Genomic DNA, 19,835 nt, shown 5'->3' with positions numbered 1-19,835 from the left:
AGTTCACAACTGTGAATGGACATGGTGTCCCGCACCAGGGAATCTGGGTGTAAGAGATTGTGTTGAAGAGCAAGAGGAGGATGAATCTGTGGCTATATTAACTCATGGAAAAATATTCATAGTTCAAACTAAAGCCAACCTACCCTGGCTGTAAATCCCTAAAACGCATGATACCACACCTCTAATCATGCCACACCAGCTGTTTGCCAGTGTGTTTTATAAAATATTTCCTCTTCTCCTCCTTTTTTTTCTTCTAATTTTTGTTTGTAACTTTTATACACAAATCACATTCCCAGAAAGCACAGAGTGAAAAAGCTTTTTTCCTCATATACATGCTGCTAAGAAAATAATTTTATACACAGAATTTCAACAGGAGAGAGCAAAGGATAGGCGGTGTGCATGAGAGATGCTGGGGTGGAGAAAGGTGGGGGCCACAAGAGCGAGCCCATGGTTGGGCAGTTTCATTCCTCTTGCCTGCATTTGTAACTGGCGTATTTAGCATCATCAGGATAACTAATCCACCCAACCCCTGATTTGCTAGAGTTGGAGCTTTTAATTTCAGAAATGAATGGGCCCGGAAGTGAGATTCACAGAACATATGGGGACTAGAGACCGAGCAGTTTTCCCTCCCCTCCTGTCTTTTCTGCACTGCTTCAGCATGAATATGTTCGAGGAGTGACCGACAGACCACAAAATCTCAGTCCCAGGGCTGGCTGGATGAGCGGTGTGTATGTATGAAATGGATAATGGTAGCAGAGCAGCCTGAAGGGAGCATGTAGAAGGAAACCACCTAGAAAGAGGAGGTCTTAGGGGCAAGGGTTGGAGGAGAAGCCATCAGGAGGACTGGAAAGTTTCTGCAGGCTTCTGCTAAATACCTGCTTCTCTACCCAGTGCCACTGCAGGTAGGCTTTGGGGTTGCCACAGTTACCACTTGATTCTTACAGAAAAACAAGGTTAAAGATGGTTAAAGGTTAAACCCTTCTTCTAGCTGATTCCTCATCTGTTGGTTCCCTGGGGGATCTCTCCCTATCAAAGATTGACCTTGGGCTTCAGTCATCTCCTTGCCCACCCAGCCCCTTGGATGTCATCGGCTCTATGCCCTATGAGCCTCATAGGGAGCACCTCCTTTGGGGAGGTACCTCCAGAAGCTTCTGGTTCCTGGAGGAGGTAGATGTGGCTGGAGGAAGCTGGAAGCCAGGGCAGAGGATAGGGTTGGGAGAGGGGGAAGAACACAGATGGGGAGGAAGGCTCCCCACAAACAAAAAAGTTCAAGAAGTGCCAGAAATGTGAAGGGGGCACCAGGAAGGGAACAGAAGAGTTTTGTGAAAGAAGTGAATGAGAGCAGATGGAGGCAATTACATGCCTAACTGCCCAGTCCAGTCCACCCTTTCCTCCTGAGATGGCCAAGCCACTTTCAGTGACACTGACTTTTCTAACCCACAGCTGAGAATGAGGGGATGTTACCTGTCCTGAGAAAACACTCAGTTCAGGGGGCAAAGATGGGGCCCTCCCAGCGTCCAGGTTAAAGGTGGTTAAAGGTTAAACCTTTAACCTTTTCCCCATTACCAGCTTGTGGCTGGGCACAGTATGGGACAGGGCTGTACTGCTGGCAGTCTCCAGGACCGCTGTACCCAAGCAAGGACTAAAGTCATTGATCTTCCAGAGACAAGGTGGTTCAAAGAAACCCTTAAAATGGAATGGGGTGGGGAGTGACACAAACAGGAAAAAAAAAAAACACTTGTTTGATGGGAGAGTTTTCAGGCTTTTTTTTTTTTTTTTTTTTTCTGTTTTCCAAGTTTGTCATTAGTTCATTCCTCTGGTCTGGTCTCTCCATCTCTCCCACACGAGAGTTCGTGCTCTCTCTTTTTTTTGGTTGTGTGTGTTTCAGTTTTTTTCAAAAGAACTTTGGATTTGCCGTTGGTGGGCAGTGCCGGTCCCGGAGGCTGGATCCCCATGTGGCAGGGCTGGGACAAGGGGCAGGCCCACGACTTCTGAGAGGATCTCTGTGTTTAAAGCCTTTGAGAATAAGTTAACTGCAGTTCCCAGGGTGCAGGGTGGGGGTTGGCAGAGGGGTTCCTGGTGCCGGCTTCTCTAGAGTCCAGGCCACAGGGGCTCCCCTGTCAGGTGAGGAGGAAGGGCTGTGAGGAGAGTAAGCCGGAGCACTTCCCCCTGCTCACCTCCAGTTTGGTTAGAGTTTCTTGGGCTCCCTGCCCATCTCAGGCTTCAGCCTTGGGAGCCAGCTGAGTATTTGGGAAGAGTTTGTGAGCCGTATGGTACTCTAGCCGAGGAGGGTAGGAAGAAGGGGAAGTGGCAAAGTTTATTTTCCTTTCCCCTTCTTCGTCTTGGGTTTTCTTGTTTTCCTTTCTTTTTTTTCTTTCTTTTGGTGTTTTCTCAGTCAGTGGAACAGCATGAGATAACATGTATTTGCATGGTTATAGGTGTTAAGGGGTGACTGGGAATTCAGTAGGAAAGAGGCTGTAGGAAGATGAAACCAAGGAGATTTTGTGCCTGGTGGGCAGGCAGACGTTAATGGATAATCAAGATGGGAAGATGGGTGTGTGCGCCCATGGAGACCAAGGGGCAAGAATTTGCGAAGGGTTGGCGTGTCAGTGGGGGTGGGGGAGGAGGCAGGATTCTGCTGGAGGTGAGGTGTGAAGCCCACTGGGGGTGGGAACGGAGATTCCCGTGAGGTGGGCGGGGCCGGGGGGGGTGAAGGATTTGCGCTCCCCACACACCCCTTGGAGGAAGAGGAGACCTAAGGCCTACCCTTCCCCCACATCTTGGTTTATCTGTTTATAAAGCTAGAAGTGTAGAGGTAGTAGTCGTTTTGGGGTTGGAGTCCGTGTGAGGTAATCTTGCTTCCTCTTTGGCAAAAGCCACCGCAGCCGTGGCGGCAGTGGCAGCGTTGGTGGCCGTGCCAGGTGGGCCCCCTGGGGGCGGGGCCGCCTTGCGCCTGTGGGCCGAGGAGCGCAGGTGCGAGGCTAGGGCCTCTCGCCCACTCAGCAGCACCTCACATGCCAGGCAGTGGTAGGTACAGACGGGCACCCGCAGCGGGGCAGGCACGGAGCCCCCAGAGCCCCGCCCAAAGAAGCAGAAGGATCTCTGGTGAGCAGTGGCCGGGGCCTCCCCGTCAAACGCCATCTTGCACTGGCGGCACAGGTAGCGGTGGGTCACATCCACGGTGGAGATGCCAGGGCTGCCCGTCAGCAGCTCATCGGCCTCCCCAGCCTCCCCCTCCCTGGGAGCAGGCAGTTCGGGTGGCTTCGGAGGCGCTGTGGCTGTGGGCTCAGGGGCCTGGGGCGGTGGCTGGAGGAGGGCGTTGGGGAGCAGTCCGATGAGGGTCTGAGGTATCACCGGGTTCATGGGGAACAGCCCCTTCTTCATGCCATAGAGCTGTTGGAAGTAGGCCCCCGGCAGCTGGGGGCCAAAGACCGCTGGCGGTGTGGCACCCCCTGCAGGAGGCAATGGGAAGGGCAGGAACTGGCCCCCCAACAGGGCTGGGACAGTAGCCTTCAATGCTTTGAGGTTCTTGAGGGCGTCAGCGGAGGAGTTGGTGGGGGCTGCGACTGGCTTTCGCTCACCAGAAACCTTGTCCCCAGAGGGTTCGGGGGGTGGGCCCGGGGCAGAGTCAGTGGTGCCTGCTGGAGAGGGCTTGGTTTGGTCAGGAACTGGTCTCTGAGGTAAAGGGCAGCCTGGGCCAGCAGTCTGGACCACTGTGGTAGCAGGTAGGACCGAAGTGGCAAGGCCAAGGAGGCCTGAGGAGGCTGCAGGGCCTAGGAAGATGAAGAGTGACGATCAGCCACCTCCCAGCACCACCATCCTGCCTGCTGGAGATGACCTCCTGCACACTCACGCCTTCCACCACCTAGCCTCCATGCTCCCTTCCCTCCCGCACCAGTAGGAAACACAGGGAGGCCCAGGAGGAGACTGGAGGCAGAAGAGTCAGGAAGGAAAAGGAAGGACACCCCATTAGAGGGAGATGCCCTCTGAAGCCCAGCTCCTCCCAAGCTCTCACTCACCTGAACTGAAAGGAGCTAGGCTGCCCAGTGGGGGCTGGGCCAGAGCTGGGCCAGACAAGAGGACGGGGGCCAGGCGAGGCAGGGCCGGGGCAGCCCCGAGGGGCACAGAGGCAGGTGCAGTGGCGGGCGGAGCCTTGGGAGCCGGGGCTGCCTCAGGTGCTGGTGCCAAGTCGTAACACTTGCTTTCACTCTTCAGCTGGGCTCGGACTGCCTCCTTAAGCTTGGCCAGGTGCTGGCGGGAAAAGAGATGGCCTCGGCAGGAGACATAGAAGTCATATTTGACGTCACAGTAGGGGCAGTCAGTGCGCTGGGCTGCCAAGGGGCTCTCACTGCTGCCCCCAGCCCCACCAACTGCTGCCCCTTGGAGCTTGGCCTTCTTCTCCTTGGCGCGAGCATTCTGGAACCAGACCTGGATGACTCTCTTGGGCAGCCCGATCTCCTCGCCCAGCACCTCGCACTCCTGCATGGTTGGGGTGCGGTAGGCTTCATAGCAGGCTTTCATGATCTTCAGCTGCAGGCTGCTCATCTGGGTCCTATAGCGCCGCTGCCCCATCCCATCTGGAACTCCACCTCCACCTCCTGGGCCCCCACTGGCCCCTCCAGCCCCAGGGGACTCTGGTTCGGCCAGACTGGAAGCTGACGAATCACTTAAATCCCCTGCTGATGGACTGCAGGCCTCACTCTCTGGAGAAGCTTTTGATGGCTCCTCTGGGCCCTCATCCTCACAGGGTGGAGGGGGAGCTGGGAGAGGTAGAAGTGGCTCTGGTGTCAGAGTGGGGGGCTCTTTCCCAGGTGGCAGGAAAGGCAGGGGCCCGGCAGCCGGGGTGACTGGGGGGTAGGGAAGAGCAGGTGCATCCCTCTTAGGGGCCTCCCTCCCAGCCCCATCATCTGCCTTGCCCAGCAAGAGGTTGAACTTGGGGAAGGGTGCAGGGCTGGGTGTAATGGGGGGCTTGACTGCTGGATTGGGCACTCCCCCAGGGGTGCTTCGAAACTGGCCCTTCCGCTCCCGGGCCCTGGTGTTCTGGAACCAGACCTGCACCACTCGCTTCTTGAGCCCCACCTCCTCGGAGATGCAGTCGAGCATCTTGCGTGTGGGATTGGAGTCCTGCATGTACCAGCGGTATAGGATCTCCAGCTGCTCGGGCAGGATGGTGGTACGCAGGCGCTTATCCCTGGGGGGCTCGCCCTCCCCACCCACCCCCACTTCACTGCCTGTTGGGGACAGGCTACCGTCCTCGTGCTTCCGTTTGAGGGGTGGCACTGGCGGAGTGCCTGCCACCAGGGGGTTTCGCTCCCCAAACACAAGCATGGGCAGGTCTAGGAGGTGGGGGGCAGCACTGGGCTGCACAGGTGGCAGGAAGTGGAGCCGGCGGTGGTTGGCCAGGAGGTCCTGGTTGGGGAAAGACAGGGCGCACTGGTCACAGGTATGGACTGGGGAAGGCGAGGGAGGGGCCCTGCCTTCGGGCTCTTTGCCCTCTGGCTTTGTGGCCTCCGCCTGGCCCAGGTCCTCCCTGTCTGGGGGTTCTGGTGGTGGGCCCTCAGGCCCTGCTGGGGGCTCCGGGCCCTGTTCCTCCTCTGCGTCATCCTCTGCCTCTTCCTCTTCTTCCCCTCTCTCTGCCTCTTCCTCCTCGTCGTCAGCAGGCTGGTCGTCATAGCATTTCTTGAGGTGCCGTACCAAGTCAAAAACACAGGAGAAGGTGGCATGGCAGCGCCTGCAGCCGGAGGCTCCCCCGGTACCTCCTCCACTGGGCGCAGGCCCACCATCGCTGGCATTTTTACGAGCTTTCTGGCGGGCGTTCTGGAACCATACCACCACCACGCGGCTAGCCAGGCCCAAGAGGCTTGCGAGCCGCTCCACCTCGCCGTCCTTGGGGTAGGCGCTGGTCTCAAAGAAAGACTGCAGGGCTTGGGTCTGAAACTCTGTGAACTTGGTTCTGGAGAAGCGGCGGCCTGCAGGAACCAGGGGAGGAAGATTCCCTCTGGCGCTTTCATCCTCCTCTGGGGGCCAGCGTCCTCCAGCCCGACCTCGCTCCTCAGGGGGACGGGCCCCCCCTACCTCAGGCTCTGGGACCAGGAAAGGTGGGCCCAGTTGGGGAGCAGGGGAATCCAGGGGCCCGTCGGGCGGTTTGGGGGATTCTGCAGGGGGCGGGTAGAGGCTATCATAGCTCTTTCGAAACTGAGCAGCATATCGGCTCAGGGCCTCGAAGGGCAGAAAGCGGCGGTGCACGTGCTCCTCATGTGTCTTGAGGATAAGCATATTGGAGAAGAGTTTCCCACAGGCCCTGCAGGCCAACTTGTCCCCGCCCCCCAGGGCCTCTGGGGGGGGCGGGGTCGGGGGTGGGGGCACAGTCTGCTTTCCTTCGTTGTACTGGATCACCAGCTCAAACCCGAAGTTTTCTAGAAGGGCTTTGGCTGCGGTGCGGGCTGCCTCATTGGGCGTTGGGTGCAGGGGTGAGGGGGGCCCTGCCTCAGCCCCCTCTTCTGTTGTAGGGGGCCGCTCCCACTCTTGCTCAGCCAGCTCAGCCTTCGGAGGCGGCGGTGGGGGAGGGGGGGCGGCCGCTGGCAGGGACAGCAGGGGTGCAGGCCCAGCCAGTGCTAGCTTGGGCCCTACCTTGAGGTCGTGGAGGTAGAAGGGCAGGAGCAGCTGCTGCTGCTGGAGCTTAAGCAGTGACTCAGGCATGAGAGGGAAAGGGGGCAGGACTGGGGGTGTGAAGAGCGGGGCTGGGAATCGGTGCAGGTCCAAGGGAGGTGGGGGAGGGGACAGGAAGGGCAGTCCAGATAGGAAGCCACCAGGCTCAGGGCCTTTCTTCTCAGGGCCTGCCTCCCCCTCAGTCTCGCCTTCCTTGGGCTCTTCTGGGCCTCGCTCTGGCCCCTCGGCCTTGGCGTCGGTCTTGGCTCCCCTGGAGCGAGTTTGGTGCAGGACGGAGCGCATGTGGATCTCCAGGGTGGAGCTCTGGTTGTAGGAGACCCGGCAGACCGTGCACTTGAAGGGCTTGTCTGTGGCGGCAGCAGTGGCAGGCGTGGTGCCAGCTTCTCGTGCTGGGCCAGAGGGGTCAATGGCGGCCTTCTTCATCTTGTGCAGGTGGGAGACCGAGTTATAATGGACCAGGAGAATGTTCTTCTGCGTAAAGGACTCCTTACACACAGTGCACTTGTAGGGCCGAGCAGGGTCGAGGAACTTGTCCAGGGCAAAGTTGGTGGTCTTCCGATAGGTCAGAGGATGCCGAGAGTCAGCCGGAGCGGGCTCTGCAGGGCGGGGCTCCCCACCAGCCCCCTCTTCCTCCTCAGCCATGGCGGGTGGAGGCGCTACTTCCTCAGCTTGGGCATCAGGACGAGGGGCTGGAGACTGGGCTGGAGATGGGGGCTGATCAGGGCTTCCCGTGGGCTTGTCTGGGGCCTCGACTGAGGGTGGGGGAGGCTCAGGAAGAGGATCGGGACTGGCTTCTGGGGTCAGGTGAGGGCCTTCTAGGGGAGAGAGAAGGGGGTGCAGTGAGAAGGGAACCATTTCTGAGTCAGACCCCACCCACTTAACATCTAGGGTAACTCCTCCTGGCTTCGGGCTTCCCAGGTGGCGCTAGTGGTAAAGAACCCACCTGCTGGTGCAGGAAACATAAGAGACGTGGGTTCAATCCCTGGGTTGGGAAGATCCTCTGGAGGAGGGCATGGCAACCCACTCCAGTAGTCTTGCCTGGGAATCCCCATGGACAGAGGAGCCCAGCGGGCTACAGTCCATGGGGTCACAGAGAGTTGGACACGACTGAAGGGGCTTAGCACACATGGTCCTTGCCTCGGCTGTCTTCAGATCTACTTTGTTCAAGGACCCCAGATCCCCTTTCCTGCCACCTTGGGAGGTCTGCCATCCAATCCTTACCTGCGGCTTGGGCTCTGCTGGGCACAGGCTCAGGTGCGGGAGAGGGGGGCTCTGGGCCATCCCCCAGAGGGCTTAGAGCAGGCCCGGGCAGCACTTTGGTCGTCAGGGTCATCTCTACAGTTGTGGCCTGAGATGGAAGACAGGTCAGTGACTTCCCCCTACTGGCCCTCTACTCCAGACCCCCCGGCTCCACACCTGGTCGTGCCCAGCCTAGCTCCAGGCTCCTCTAATTTCCCACCTAACCCCTGGCTGCGGCCTCTGCTGTCCTACAGCCTCAGCCGTGCCTGCAGTGGAAGCCAGCTCCTGGCACGCCTCAGTGGTGCTTCCTCACCAGCGAGCAGAGGCTGCTGGACAGGTTCAGCCCCCAGGTTGCCTCCAGCTCTCAACTCCTGTCAGATCCCCACAGAGCCACTTCCTTCAGCACACACTCCCAGCCACACAGCTGCTGGCCCCCGCCCCCCGGACTCACCACGAGCAGCAGCCTCTCCACACACTCGGGCACCACGTTGTGGAGGTGGCTGAGGTGGAAGTGCAGGGCAGGCCGGCCCACCAGCTGCTCCTGGCATAGCGGGCACCGGAATGTGGGCTGCACCGCGTGTTGGGAGAGCGCGTGAGCCCTCACCTGCTCGGACTCCGGGCTCAGGAAGCTGCAGAATGGGCAGCAGAATGCCTGGGGGCACACAGGCGGGGTGTCAGGGATGGGAGGGCCCCACCACCTCTGGGCCCTGGGGTTTGTGGACATGGCTGGGTCCCCCCACTCCTGATGGAGGAGGAGCCCCAGTCCTGAAAGCTGACTCCGCCCTCGCTTCTCTCCCACGGGACCAAAGGCCCAGGCTGAATTGCCCTAGCCTGCCTTCCTCAGCCTGCCCTCTGCTCCGGTCTCCTTCATCCCGGTTCCTCTTGCTCCGTCTCTGCTGCCTGCTCAGGTCTCCAGCCGACACAGGGCCCTGTCCCTACCCCTCTGGTTTAGTTTTCTTTTCTTACCTGCCCCTGCCCTGCCTGTATCTCCTCCGTGAAATGGCCCCCCTCCCCTGTGGCACTTCCTGGACCCCACAGGCTCCCTGCCCGCTCTGCCTCTCTGAGGAGCGGGCGCTCCCTACCTGTCTGCTCAGAAGCCGCCTCATTCTCCCTCAGAGACTCAGCAGCTCCCACATTCTCCGCCTGCCTTTTTCTCCCCTTTCCTTTTTAATGTAAACAAACACGACAGCTCCCCCAGTGGCCCAGGAGAATTCTGGCCTGGCTTGGCTGGCACATTCCTGCCCACACCTCCAGAGGGTGGGGCGGGGAGGCCCCTCTGCTTCCGCCTTCGTCACCTGACTGCCTGACCTCCAGCCTGCATTTCTGTCTTCCCGGCTCACTTCCTCCCGATGCCAGTGCCATTGGTCCAGGACTGCACATCAGGGAGGGAATGGCCAGAATGGAAGGGTATCCAGATGCTCAGCTTAATGCACTCAGGCCTGGGAGCGGACATCTTGAAGTCAGGATGCAAGGGAGCTGAGGACATATGCCGTTACTGCAGTGTCTGCAGTCGTAACACACACGGGGTGTGCGGTCCAGATTGGAGAGATGGGAGGCAGGGGTGGCACCTCAGGACCAGAGGCTGGGGATCCCCCCAGAGTCAACCTAAATTACCCTTGGGTCCTGCCTAGGTAGGCATCCAGACTGGCAGAGCTTGCTGTCTGATCACCTGGGTCAATGGGTTAGTTCCTCTGCCCAAGGAAGGAGGTGCCAGGGCAGCGCCACCCAGGGCTCTCAAGGAGGTGAACTTCATGTCTCATCTTTCTGCTCCCAACAGAAATAAAGAACTGGGCAGCAGCTAATGTTTTAGTTTTGCCTTTCTCTCTTCATTTCTTTCTTCCCTCCCTCCATCCACTTCCAGTCTTTCCTCCCCTCAGAACAGTTTCTTTCGTCACCTTTCCCTCGAATTCCCACCATCGCTTCCTGTTTGTTATCCCCCTTGTGCTCCACCCCTCAGGGTCCGCTGTGCTCACATCTGCAACCAGACCTAGGTGCAGAATTGTATTCAGAGTGACAGGAGTCACAGGCATGACAAAATTAAGTCTACCTTTGGTCTGAAATCCCTTGTCTGTAAAGATCTACAGTTGAGCCTTTAGAGTGTGAGCAGATCTCAGTAAAATCAGAGCCCCCCCAGCTCTTCCCCGTTACCCCAGTTCTGACCGTGGTCTGGTTGGCACTGTCTCCAAGAGGGCCAGTCTTGTTCTCTGCCTCTTCAGAAACTGAAGATGAAAAGAGAGATTCAGAGACTGTGACAGCCCTCCCTCTTCCTTTCACAGACCCCGGGCCCTTAAGATGGTCTGATTTGTAGTGCAGGGCTTGCAAGGTAGAGGGTGGGCCCTGGAGAAAGGGAGAAAGAGCAGAAAACTACAGAACTGCGCTCATGCAGGGAGCAGGGCTTGGCAGGGCTGACCCCAGGCTGGCGGGATGGCCAGAGGGCGGAAGCACCCAGCTCTCTGTGGCTCCACCTCCCTTCCCTCTGATGAGCCATTTCTTTTGATCATGGTAGCTCCTTCTAGACAGGAGGCCTTGCTGGGTGTCTGGATTACCAAGAGGTTCCATGAGCACCTCAGAATGTATGAGAATTGTGGGGCAGGTGTTGGGGAGTGGTGAGGAGGACAAGGGATGGAGGGAAAAATGGACCAGATGAGCAACTCACCCAACTGTTCTGTCTTACTCTGGGCATCTTTCTCAGGGGTGGGTGGCCCAGCTAAGAGGGTGACAGGAGTCTTCCCTGTGTAGGATGAAGGGAGAGTCAATTTAAAAGGATGAAGCACTACAGAAGGAAAGAAAAAGGGCAGAGGAAGCAGGACAAGCGGCCAGGCAATGAAGGAGAAAATGGGTAGATGAATCAGTAGGCAGGAGAAGACAAAAAGCTGCCGAAAAGAAATACAGAGAATGAGGGGCAAAATTACAGTGTTAGGACTGGTTACTGTTGTTTTAGTCGCTAAGTTGTAGCCTATTCTTTTGTGACCCCTTGAACTGTTGCTTGCCAGACTCCTGTCCATGGGATTTCCCCGGCAAGAATACTGGAGTGGATTGCCATTTCCTTCTGCAGGGCCCAAGAAATCTTTGTGAGTCTAGCCTGGAAACTTAAAGACGAGGGAACAAGCCCAGCAGTAGACAGGAACAAGAACAAACTCAGCTCCCTGTCTTGACTGATCCTGGAAGCAAGGGAGCCCAGAAATGTAGTGAGAAGCACCAAAGTGGGGAGGTGAGGTTGAAGGGAAGCAGCTGTGGTGAGTAGGAGGCGGCAGGTCTGGCTGGGAAAGGAGATTACCACTCAAGCAAGAATTGACAGATGTGTAGGAATTTATTTTCGGTGGCGGCCTAATTAAAGTGTTAAAGTTCCTTAACTCCATTCAGCCCTGCGCCAGAATCGTTAGCTATTGATCTGGGCCCCTCCGGCACTTAACTCCAGCCAGCGTATTGGCAATTCAATTAGCACCAGTCAATGCTGCCTGTTCCTGGTTCTTGCTGCCTGTGCCCTCACCCTCACCCACCACCGGCCCCTGCAAAGCCCAGACGCCTGTGCCCACGTCTCAGAGTCCCTTTCAGGCTCTTCTGCACTGCCTGGATCAGTGGTACCCGGCAGGCTATTCCCAGTCTCTCTAGTACAACCTCAGCTGCCTAAGGGGGACCCTTAAGCCCAGCCTTGGGGCTGAAGAGCTCCTCGGAGACAGGAAGAGGCTGGGGAGCTCATCAAGAGCATCCCATCCTGCTGCCTTTGGGCCATGCCCCTGGCTCCCACCTCCTTCAGACGAGTCCTGGCCCAGCCCAAAGCTGTCTATTGTTTTTCTGTTCTTCTCCTTCCTCCTTTCCAACCAGCTCCTGCCACCCCCCAACCCTCAACCCCGCCAGCACTGTAAGCACACAGGTCACTACTCAGAGTCACTGGGTGGTTCCTTCTCACCTCCCTCCCTGCTCTATTTCTCCACCCCGCAAAATCTCTGCTCTTCTCTTCTTTCTCCTCCAATAGCCTCTCTTCCCCACTCCCCCCGGCTGCCCCAGCGTTCCTGAAAGCCAGTTTTAGCACCCTTCACGGCACCTTTCCACTTGCTCTGGACTGCGCACAGACCCGTTTCTCATCCCTGTGCCACTCTCTCCTGGGCCCCCCACTCCCGCCCGGGCTGCCCTTCCCTTCCTCTCCTGTCCCCTCTTCCTCACCGCGAGGCCGGAGCTGCCCATGGCTGAAGCTCAGGATGCTCTGAAGAGCCGGGAGCCCCTCGTCAGTCGCGGGGCCGCTCTGTAGTAGCTGCAGGCGCCGCTGGGCCTGGGCGTCGCGGTGGGCAGGTGCCCGCAGGTGCTGCAGCACCGCGAGGCGGGAGGGCGTCTCCCAGGCACACAGCAGGCAGCGGAACAGCCCCAGTTCCGGCCCCGCGGTCGCGGTCCCCTCCATCTCCAGCAGAAACTGAAAGCACAGAAAGAGGCTGCTCAGGCCCAGAAGGACGGATGCCCCGGAGTCCAGGGGGCTCCTCTGCTTCCCCCAGGGGAGCCTGACCAGCGGCAGCACCCCCACGTCCCTTCCTCCCTTTTGAGCCCTTTTCTTTCCTTTGGCCACCTTAGTGTGACTGCTTTTGCTCCCTCGCCTCCCTTTCTTCCTCCCACCAATCCTGGATTTCCTCCTAGTTGTACAAATAGAATCGGTTCTGTCTTCTTGAACTTCTGGTGACGAGATGGACTGAGCAGACGTGAGAACCCTCCCCCCTAGTCCCAAACATCAGAAAAGCCGAATAAAGTACTGGAGTCACCTGGTCAGAATCCACCATCCTTGTTCTCTTTCTCCACATCTGACTCCAAATAGCTTTCACCCTGGTGCCCGGGCCTTCTGCAATTCCGCTCCCCTGGGTTTTTATCACTTTCTCACTCTGCATCTCCTCACTCCATCCCAGTCCCCTTTTCTTCCTCTCTCTCCCCCAGGCTCTGCGCAGTGTCCTTTGGATTCCAGACCTTCCTGCCCCACTCTCACCTTATAGATCTGGCTGTTCTCTTCGTGGGCTGCCCCCCGGGCATGCAGCTGCATCTTCTCCTTGCTGTTGGACTCAAAGTCACAGATGTTGCAGCGCAGGTGCAAGGTGGGGACAGAGCCATAAGGAGCCCCATCTCCCAGAGGCACTGGAGAGGGCGTGCCCATGGCCCCACCCCCCTCCCTCAGGTGGGCTGCCAGCTGGTACTTCTGAGCATGTTTGTCGGTCTTGAGGTGGAGTTGGAAGTTGGCCTTGAGCTGGGTGCCATAGCAGCAGAGCTTGCAGCGGTGGGTGTCACCGGCCACCTCCTTCCACTCGGCCTCCGGGAGGCTCCGGCCCATGCTGCAGTGGTAGAGCAGCAGCTCCAGGCTGTCTGTGCTGAAGGCCTGGCACACCAGGCAGCGGAACACCTTCAGGGACGGGCTGTCGTCTGGGGGCGGCGAGGTGGGCAGCCCGTCAGACAAGGCTCCCAGGAGCTGACTTTGAGGCAGGTGGGTGTCTGGGGAAGGGCTTCCAGGGGCTAGGGAACAGAGACAGGTTAGTGACCCTGGGAAGGAATGGGGCAGGATTAGCTTGCTGTGTGGCAATGGAGGGGTGGGTGCTGAGGGAGCTGGCATTAACTAAGGGTAGGGGTGCTGGCCCTCAGGAGAAAGCAGGGAACCAAGTTTGGCCCTGGGGAAGGGAAAAGAGGAGAGCACCCAGGGAGCTTACCAGGTGCAGGGAACTTGCGGGCAGGCGCTCCAAGGTGGTGGAAGCCATTGAGAAGCAGCTGGGCTTCCAGGGGCTTGTCTGGCCTCAGCCCGGGGCCAGGCAAGGGAGCCTGAGGCTGCCCTAGGGCCTGGGGTCCAAAGTACTGAAAGAGGTCAGGGGGGGTGGCAGGGGCAGCCCCCGCCTGGGGAGGGGGGCTGGGCCCCACCAGCCCAGGCGGCAGGCCCAGCGGCAGCCCCTGGTGGAGCATGAGGACGTTCTGCAGGTGCTTCTCAGAGGTCATGTGGATGCGCAGGTTGCGGGAGATGTTGGTCTCATAGCTGCACACCTTGCACTGCCACGATGACTTGGTCTTGGGCTCCTTGTCCCCTGCAGGGGGCGGGACCACGGCTTCCTGGGGGCTCCCCTGGCCCCCGGGCCCAGCCTGGAAGCCCTGCAGGTTGGCCAGGTGCTTGTCAGACTGCATGTGGATGCTGAGGTTGCCCTTGGTGGTGGTGGAGTAGTTGCAGACCTCGCAGCGGTAGGGCTTGTAGCCGCAGTTGTAGCTCTCTCCCCGGGCGAGGCGGGGGTGTGCGCCCCCTGCAGTACAGTAGCTGCAGTGGCTGTTGCTCTCAGGGTGCTTCTCCCGCATGTGCACGTCCAGGGTCTGCTGGTACTTGTAGTGCCAGTTGCACTTGGGACACTTGAGCGTCTTGCAAGAGTTGCGTGAGTGCAGCAGAGACATGTGGCTGGACAGGCTGAGGCCCTGGAAGGCTGACGGGGCCAGGCTGTAGTCATCGGCCAGGCGATAGGGCTGGGCCGGGTCGCCAGGGTCTTCAGGGGAGCCCCCCAGGGCAGGGAGAGTGCCCCCCTCCTTGGAGGCGGGTGAGCTTTGGTTGAGTGGGGGGCAGAGCCCGCCATCTTCCTCATGCCCCTCAGGGAACCAGTCTGGCCCCGCCTCGCCTGCCAGTGTTGGTGATTCTTTGGCTTGGGTTGGGCTGGGGTCCCAGGTGGCTGGAGTGGTCTCGGGAGAGGGTGGGCTAAGGGCCATGACTTCGTCCATGGGCGGGACAGGGGCCTGGGCTTCTGCCATAGGGGGCCCGTTCTTGGTCTGGGCTGCATTGGCTTCCGCGTTCACGGTGCTGCTGTTGTCAAGGGGTCTCTCTAAAGGGCGAGCAGGCAGATTTGGTTCCAGGAAGCTCAGCAGGGCCATGCAGGCCTCGTCCCCCTCCTGGAGCACGGCTGGGTTGCCCAGCAGGCCCTGGTGTTGAGCAGCGGTTAGCTTCACCCCGTGAGACCGTGTGTGACCCACAAAGGCCTGGTGCCTGCTGAACCCCAGGCGGCACAGGAGGCAGAGCCAGAAGAGTGCCCTGGGGTCTCCTCCCCTGCTCCCCGTGGGGCCATCTTTGGGATCTCCGGGTGGGTTTGGAGCCAGCTGGTAGCTCCAGAAGGCTCCGTCCCTTCCCTCACAGGTGGCCGGAGATGGCGCTGAGGTATCATGGGACAGAATTTGGTCAGAAGAGCTAAAGCCTTGGATTGGGTCAAAGCCATGTTGGACGTGAAGGGCAGTGAGGTGTACAGGGGGCAGGTGGGCAAGGAGGGGCAGGCTGGACTCTTGCTTGACGCCTGCCTCACCCCGGGGGAAGCCCTTTGGTAATGGGAGCTCACTGTCACCTGCCGGGAACAGCTTGGCCACTAGGCAGGCCTCACCTCCAGTTGTGAAGAATAAGTGGTCACTCAGATCCACAGGAGGGAGCTCTCCCTCCTCCTCCTCCTCCTGCTCCTTGTCCTCATCCACCCCCAGGTCCTTTGGTGGGAAGCCACCACAGCCAGGCTCCTCCTGGGGCTCCCCTATCTCCTTTGGTGGGACGAGGCCACAGCCTGACTCCAGGGGCTGCCCCCCTGCCTCCAAGGACCTCATGCTCTCAGAGGGGGAGGGGGCATCAGGGGGATCTTTGGTGACAGGATCAGAAGGGGTGCTGGGGGAGGAGGTGTCCAGAGGCAGGGACGGGGCATCATGTCCAGGGGAGGGGGTGGTGCCAGTGTCAGAGGACAGGTTAAGGGTGGCCATGGCAGACGGAGGAGAGCTGGGGGTTCATTTCAGCGTGACAGCCAGGACCCTGTTGGGGAGACATGGAGAGAGCGGAGCAGTGAGGTGGCAGGAGAGACACTCAGCCAGGCAGCTGATTCTCCCGATACTCCAGGCCCACCCTCTTCCCTCAGCACCATTCAAGTACCCATTTGCCAACCTGAAGCTTCATTAGTGTCTAACAGACTTCAGACTCAACATGTCCAAAGTCAGAACTCTACTTCTGCCCAGAACTTGTTCCTCTCCATCTCTCCTATCTCAAAAATTGGTAGCACATTTATCTGGTTGCTTATGCTAAAAACCCAAAGTTTCCTCTCACCCCTGCCCACAGGCAGGCCATTCGACAGTAACCTCTCAAGTGAGCTCAGTCCTCCATTCATCCTCCCCACGAGCACCACCTTGGCCAAAGCCACAGCTGTCTCTTTCCTAAACTAGTGCAAGAGACTCCACGTTGGCCTCCATTTCCACTACAGCCCCTCCTTCCACTCAGAATGACCCTTCATTTAATTCTTAATTATGACAAATGCCAAACATAAAGATAGACCAAATATAAGGAATCCCTTTGTTTTTACTGATCACCCAGCTTCAACAGTCTTCAAACTTGGGCCAATGTGGGTTTTTTAAAATTAATTAATTTATTTGGCTGCACCAGCTCTTAGCTGCTGCATGCAGGATCTAGTTCCCTGACCAGGGATTGAAGCTGGGCCCCCTGCATTGGGAGTGCACAATCTTAGCCACTGGACCCCCAGGGAAGTCCCTGTTTTGTTTTTGTTTTTTAACTGAAATATAATTGATTTATAATGTTGAGTCAATCTCTGATATACAGCAAAGTTACCCAGCTATATACATATATACATTCTTTTTTTATATTCTCTTCCTTTATGGATTATCACAGGATACTGAATATAGTTCCCTGTGCTGTATATTAGGAGCTTGTTAACTCGGGGCCAGTCTTGTTTCATCTGTATCATCAGGCACTTCCCCTTTCCCTGTATTGTTTCAAAGCAAAATTCAGACATTATAATCACCTTTCAAAATGTAAACCATACTATATTCTTACAACCCATCAGTGATTTCTCACTGCACTGTGAATAAAACCCAAACTCCACTCCCTGATCTACAAAAAGGCCTATTTGATCCGGCACCTGCCTACTTCCAGCATATCTTTAATACTCTCCACCCCACCTGGCTGGCCAGCGCCAGCCCACTGACGTTCTTCGTTCCTCAAACACAGCAAGTTCATCCCCACCTTAGCCGCTGGCCAGAGCTGTTGACTCTGCCTGCAGTGCTCTTCCCCCAGTCTCTGCCCAGCGGCTCCTTGTCCTGTCTGTTTAAACAGCACCTCTTCCAATAGGCCTCCCCTCTCTACAGAAGCTAACATAGCCTGGGGGGTCTGTTTTCTCCAGAGATCTATCACTACCTGATATTTCCTGGTTTCCTTATTTTTCCCTTCTAGAAACTAAATTCCATGAGAGCAGAAACTCTGGTTTATTGATTGTTCCATCATGGGTACCAAGAAAGATGCCTGCCACATATCCATACGTATCTGTTGAGTAGATGAACTTTGGAAAAGACCCTCAGATTTTCTACACCCTGAAGAGGTAATTTCCCTAAGTCAAGATCCTCTTGCCAGAGAGGCCACAGTGAATTTCCTCTGGCCCGCAGACCCCATGCTACTCTCAGATGCCTTCCAGATCCATCTCTGGTCACAGGTGGGAGCTTCTTGGCCAGTTGAAAGACAAACGCTTATATGAGATAATCCTCCTCCCCAGAGATTAAAACAAAAAAAGTAACAGTAATATTAAGCTGTCAAGGTACATATACTATGGTCCCCGCACTGCAACCTTATTTAATGGGTGACCAAGAAAGAGAGGCTGAATGAGCTGCTGACTGTCACGAAGTTCCAAAGTGAAACTAGAAAAGGACTGGTGGGGCGCAGAGCTAGACCCCAAAGCTGTGGCCTGGGCTCCGCCCTCTACTGGGACTGGCCCTCAGACAGAGTACGGGCAAAATGAGCCTCCAAGTCTAGAAACCAGGATTCCTGAGCTCCCTCCAGCTGATTAAAACTACCCAGCTCTGCATGCTGCTCCCAAACTTTTTAATCTTGGTTCCCCGCCTAACTCAGCAGTTTCCCACGCCTCACCTCCCCATACCTCTCAGTGTCCCACGTGTCCTAACTCCTCTTCAGTTTGTAGTATCAGCAGGTCCCTAATGATTAAACCTTTAGTGCTCAGGCCAGAGTGTTTCCAGAAAGTCGTGGGGCTGGTGGGGCTTCTCCCTGCTTGGACCACGTCTTACCCTCACCTTCAGATTCCTTGATTTGGAATGGGTCCTCCATCTGGCCCCAGTCAGCCTGGAAGCCTCCATTCCCACTTTCCTCCTCCTGGGGGACCAGCCAGGCGTGAAGTCAGAGTAGGAGCCATTAAGGAGCTCCGCATGGGGCTGGCTCCGCATGCTAATGAAAATTCAAATCAGCACCTGGGCCAAGGGTGGGGGGTTGGGGGGGCTGGAGAACTAACAGGGAAGTAAAGGAATTGGAAGGTGGTGGGGGGTGTTATCTTAGATAACTAGAAAGCAGAAGCCCTGAATTTGTGGGATACAGGCATTCCTCCTATGGAATCGTTGGGGAGCAGGGGGAAGTGGGGGATACATGTGCTGGACTGGAGGGCCTGATTTTCCACTGTCACCCCCATAATGGGGGCTCACCTGCTAGGAAGAGCTGAGGCTTGGCAAAAGACGCTGAGGGCTGAACATGGTGGGTGCTGTGTCCCTGCTGGCCCACCTCACGTCCATCAGCAAATTCTCCCTAGCCCCAGACTCACAACTCTATATCACACTGCAGAGGAGGGCTACGAGGGCCTAAGCCCCAAATCCTCTCTCCAAGCTTCTACTTCCCAGGACAGAAGGAAGACACAGCTCATTCCTAGCTAGAAACCAAAGGAGCTTAGCTTTGGGCTAGCTAGTGGGTGAGACCTGGATCAGTGCAGGGAGGGTAGGTCTGCAGCTGTTTAAAATTGCAAATCTCTTCCCCACCTCCCCCCTCCTCCTCAACAGGAAAGAATTTCAATTGCAAATTTATCTCTGCCTCAGTGCATCTCCGCCCCCCCACTCCCCTCTCCCCCTTTCTTCTCTGTGCTTCCCCCATCACCCACTATTTATTACAAACCTTTAACTGCAGCAATTATTTTTTTTTCACTTTTTCCCCTCCTTCCATTTTCCTCCGCCTCAATCCTTTCTTCTGCCCCGCTCTGTGACCCTTTCTTTGCCCTTCCTATCTTGACCTCAGTTTTCACCTCCTTCTGGAGATGTTCAGTCTCTAAGTCGTGTCCGACTCTTTGCGAGCCCATGGACCGTAGCATGGAACCAGATAACAGGTCCCCACTCACCACCCCCAGGACCAGAGTCCTGTTCTCCCCCAGACCACGGACATCCCTGCTGTGGTTCCAGGCTTTCCTTAAGGGCCTCTCCTCTCCCTCAGGGTACATCTTAGCTGTGGGGCTAGGGAGAAGGCAAGTCCTCAAAGGTCTTGGCATTCCTGTGTGTGGAGGACGGAAGGAGGAAGAGGGCAAATCAGGTGCAGGGTGTAAGTGGGGGCAGTCAAAAGGAAGGACCTGGGTAGAGGCGAGGGCCGGGGGCCCTAAGGAGAGGGGTTAGGGGAGACAGAGCAGGCGGTGGTGGCGGTGTGATTAGAGCAGAGATTGATGTGAAGGGGCGCCACAGACGGCAGAGAGAGTCAATAAAACGAGAGGATCACATTAGAGGCGACAGAGAGAGCTTTAAATTACAAGGCTGCTGCCACCGAGGGGGATGGGAGGAGGCAGGCCTGGAGCCAAGGGAGGGTGGAGAGTTCTGAGGGTGTAGTCATCCCCGGAGATGAATCTTCCAGCTCCAAAATGGCCCTCAGTCTCCAGAGCTCCCTCGGTGCCCCTCCATTCCATCTCCTTCCCTAACGCTTCCTTCCCTCACAGGGTGGGGAGAGAGGGGAAGATGGAGAGGAAGCTGTGGGAGACAAGAGATTGGTTTTGGTATTGCCTCTCTCTTCCTCGGTGCAGACCCCACTCCCTGGCTGTTCCTCAAGGTGAGCAGGAAAGGATGGAGTGCTGCTTTCAAATTTCGTGGCCAGGTCGGGGGATGGCGCTGCTAGCTGCCCCATCATGAGAGTCTCTGAACAGATATTCCTCAACGGG

General features: G+C 57.3%; 1 protein-coding gene across 4 annotated transcripts in view; it reads right to left on the bottom strand.

Moving 5' to 3' along the window:
• Nucleotides 1-300: 300 nt before the first annotated feature.
• ZFHX2 (zinc finger homeobox 2) overlaps nt 301-19,835 on the bottom strand; it is a 30,483-nt gene continuing 10,948 nt past the window's right edge. For 2 of the 4 annotated variants that reach the window (XM_070797096.1, XM_070797097.1), the window contains exons 2-10: nt 13,584-15,679; nt 12,875-13,392; nt 12,073-12,316; nt 10,565-10,639; nt 10,069-10,127; nt 8,360-8,560; nt 7,891-8,017; nt 4,020-7,484; nt 301-3,773 (exon numbers count right to left, since the gene is read on the bottom strand). In XM_070797096.1, the coding sequence (XP_070653197.1) occupies nt 2,794-3,773; nt 4,020-7,484; nt 7,891-8,017; nt 8,360-8,560; nt 10,069-10,127; nt 10,565-10,639; nt 12,073-12,316; nt 12,875-13,392; nt 13,584-15,630 (7,716 nt within the window). In that variant the 5' untranslated portion in view covers nt 15,631-15,679 and the 3' untranslated portion in view covers nt 301-2,793. Of the gene's footprint in view, nt 3,774-4,019; nt 7,485-7,890; nt 8,018-8,359; nt 8,561-10,068; nt 10,128-10,564; nt 10,640-12,072; nt 12,317-12,874; nt 13,393-13,583; nt 18,705-19,835 lie in introns of those variants that run through there. The other 2 variants (XM_070797098.1, XM_019968320.2) reach the window with 2 other exon arrangements.

Source organism: Bos indicus, chromosome 10, assembly GCF_029378745.1.
Source record: "Bos indicus isolate NIAB-ARS_2022 breed Sahiwal x Tharparkar chromosome 10, NIAB-ARS_B.indTharparkar_mat_pri_1.0, whole genome shotgun sequence".
In the NCBI taxonomy this organism is placed as follows: Eukaryota; Metazoa; Chordata; class Mammalia; order Artiodactyla; family Bovidae; genus Bos; species Bos indicus.
This window is presented reverse-complemented; position numbering and strand designations above follow the sequence as displayed.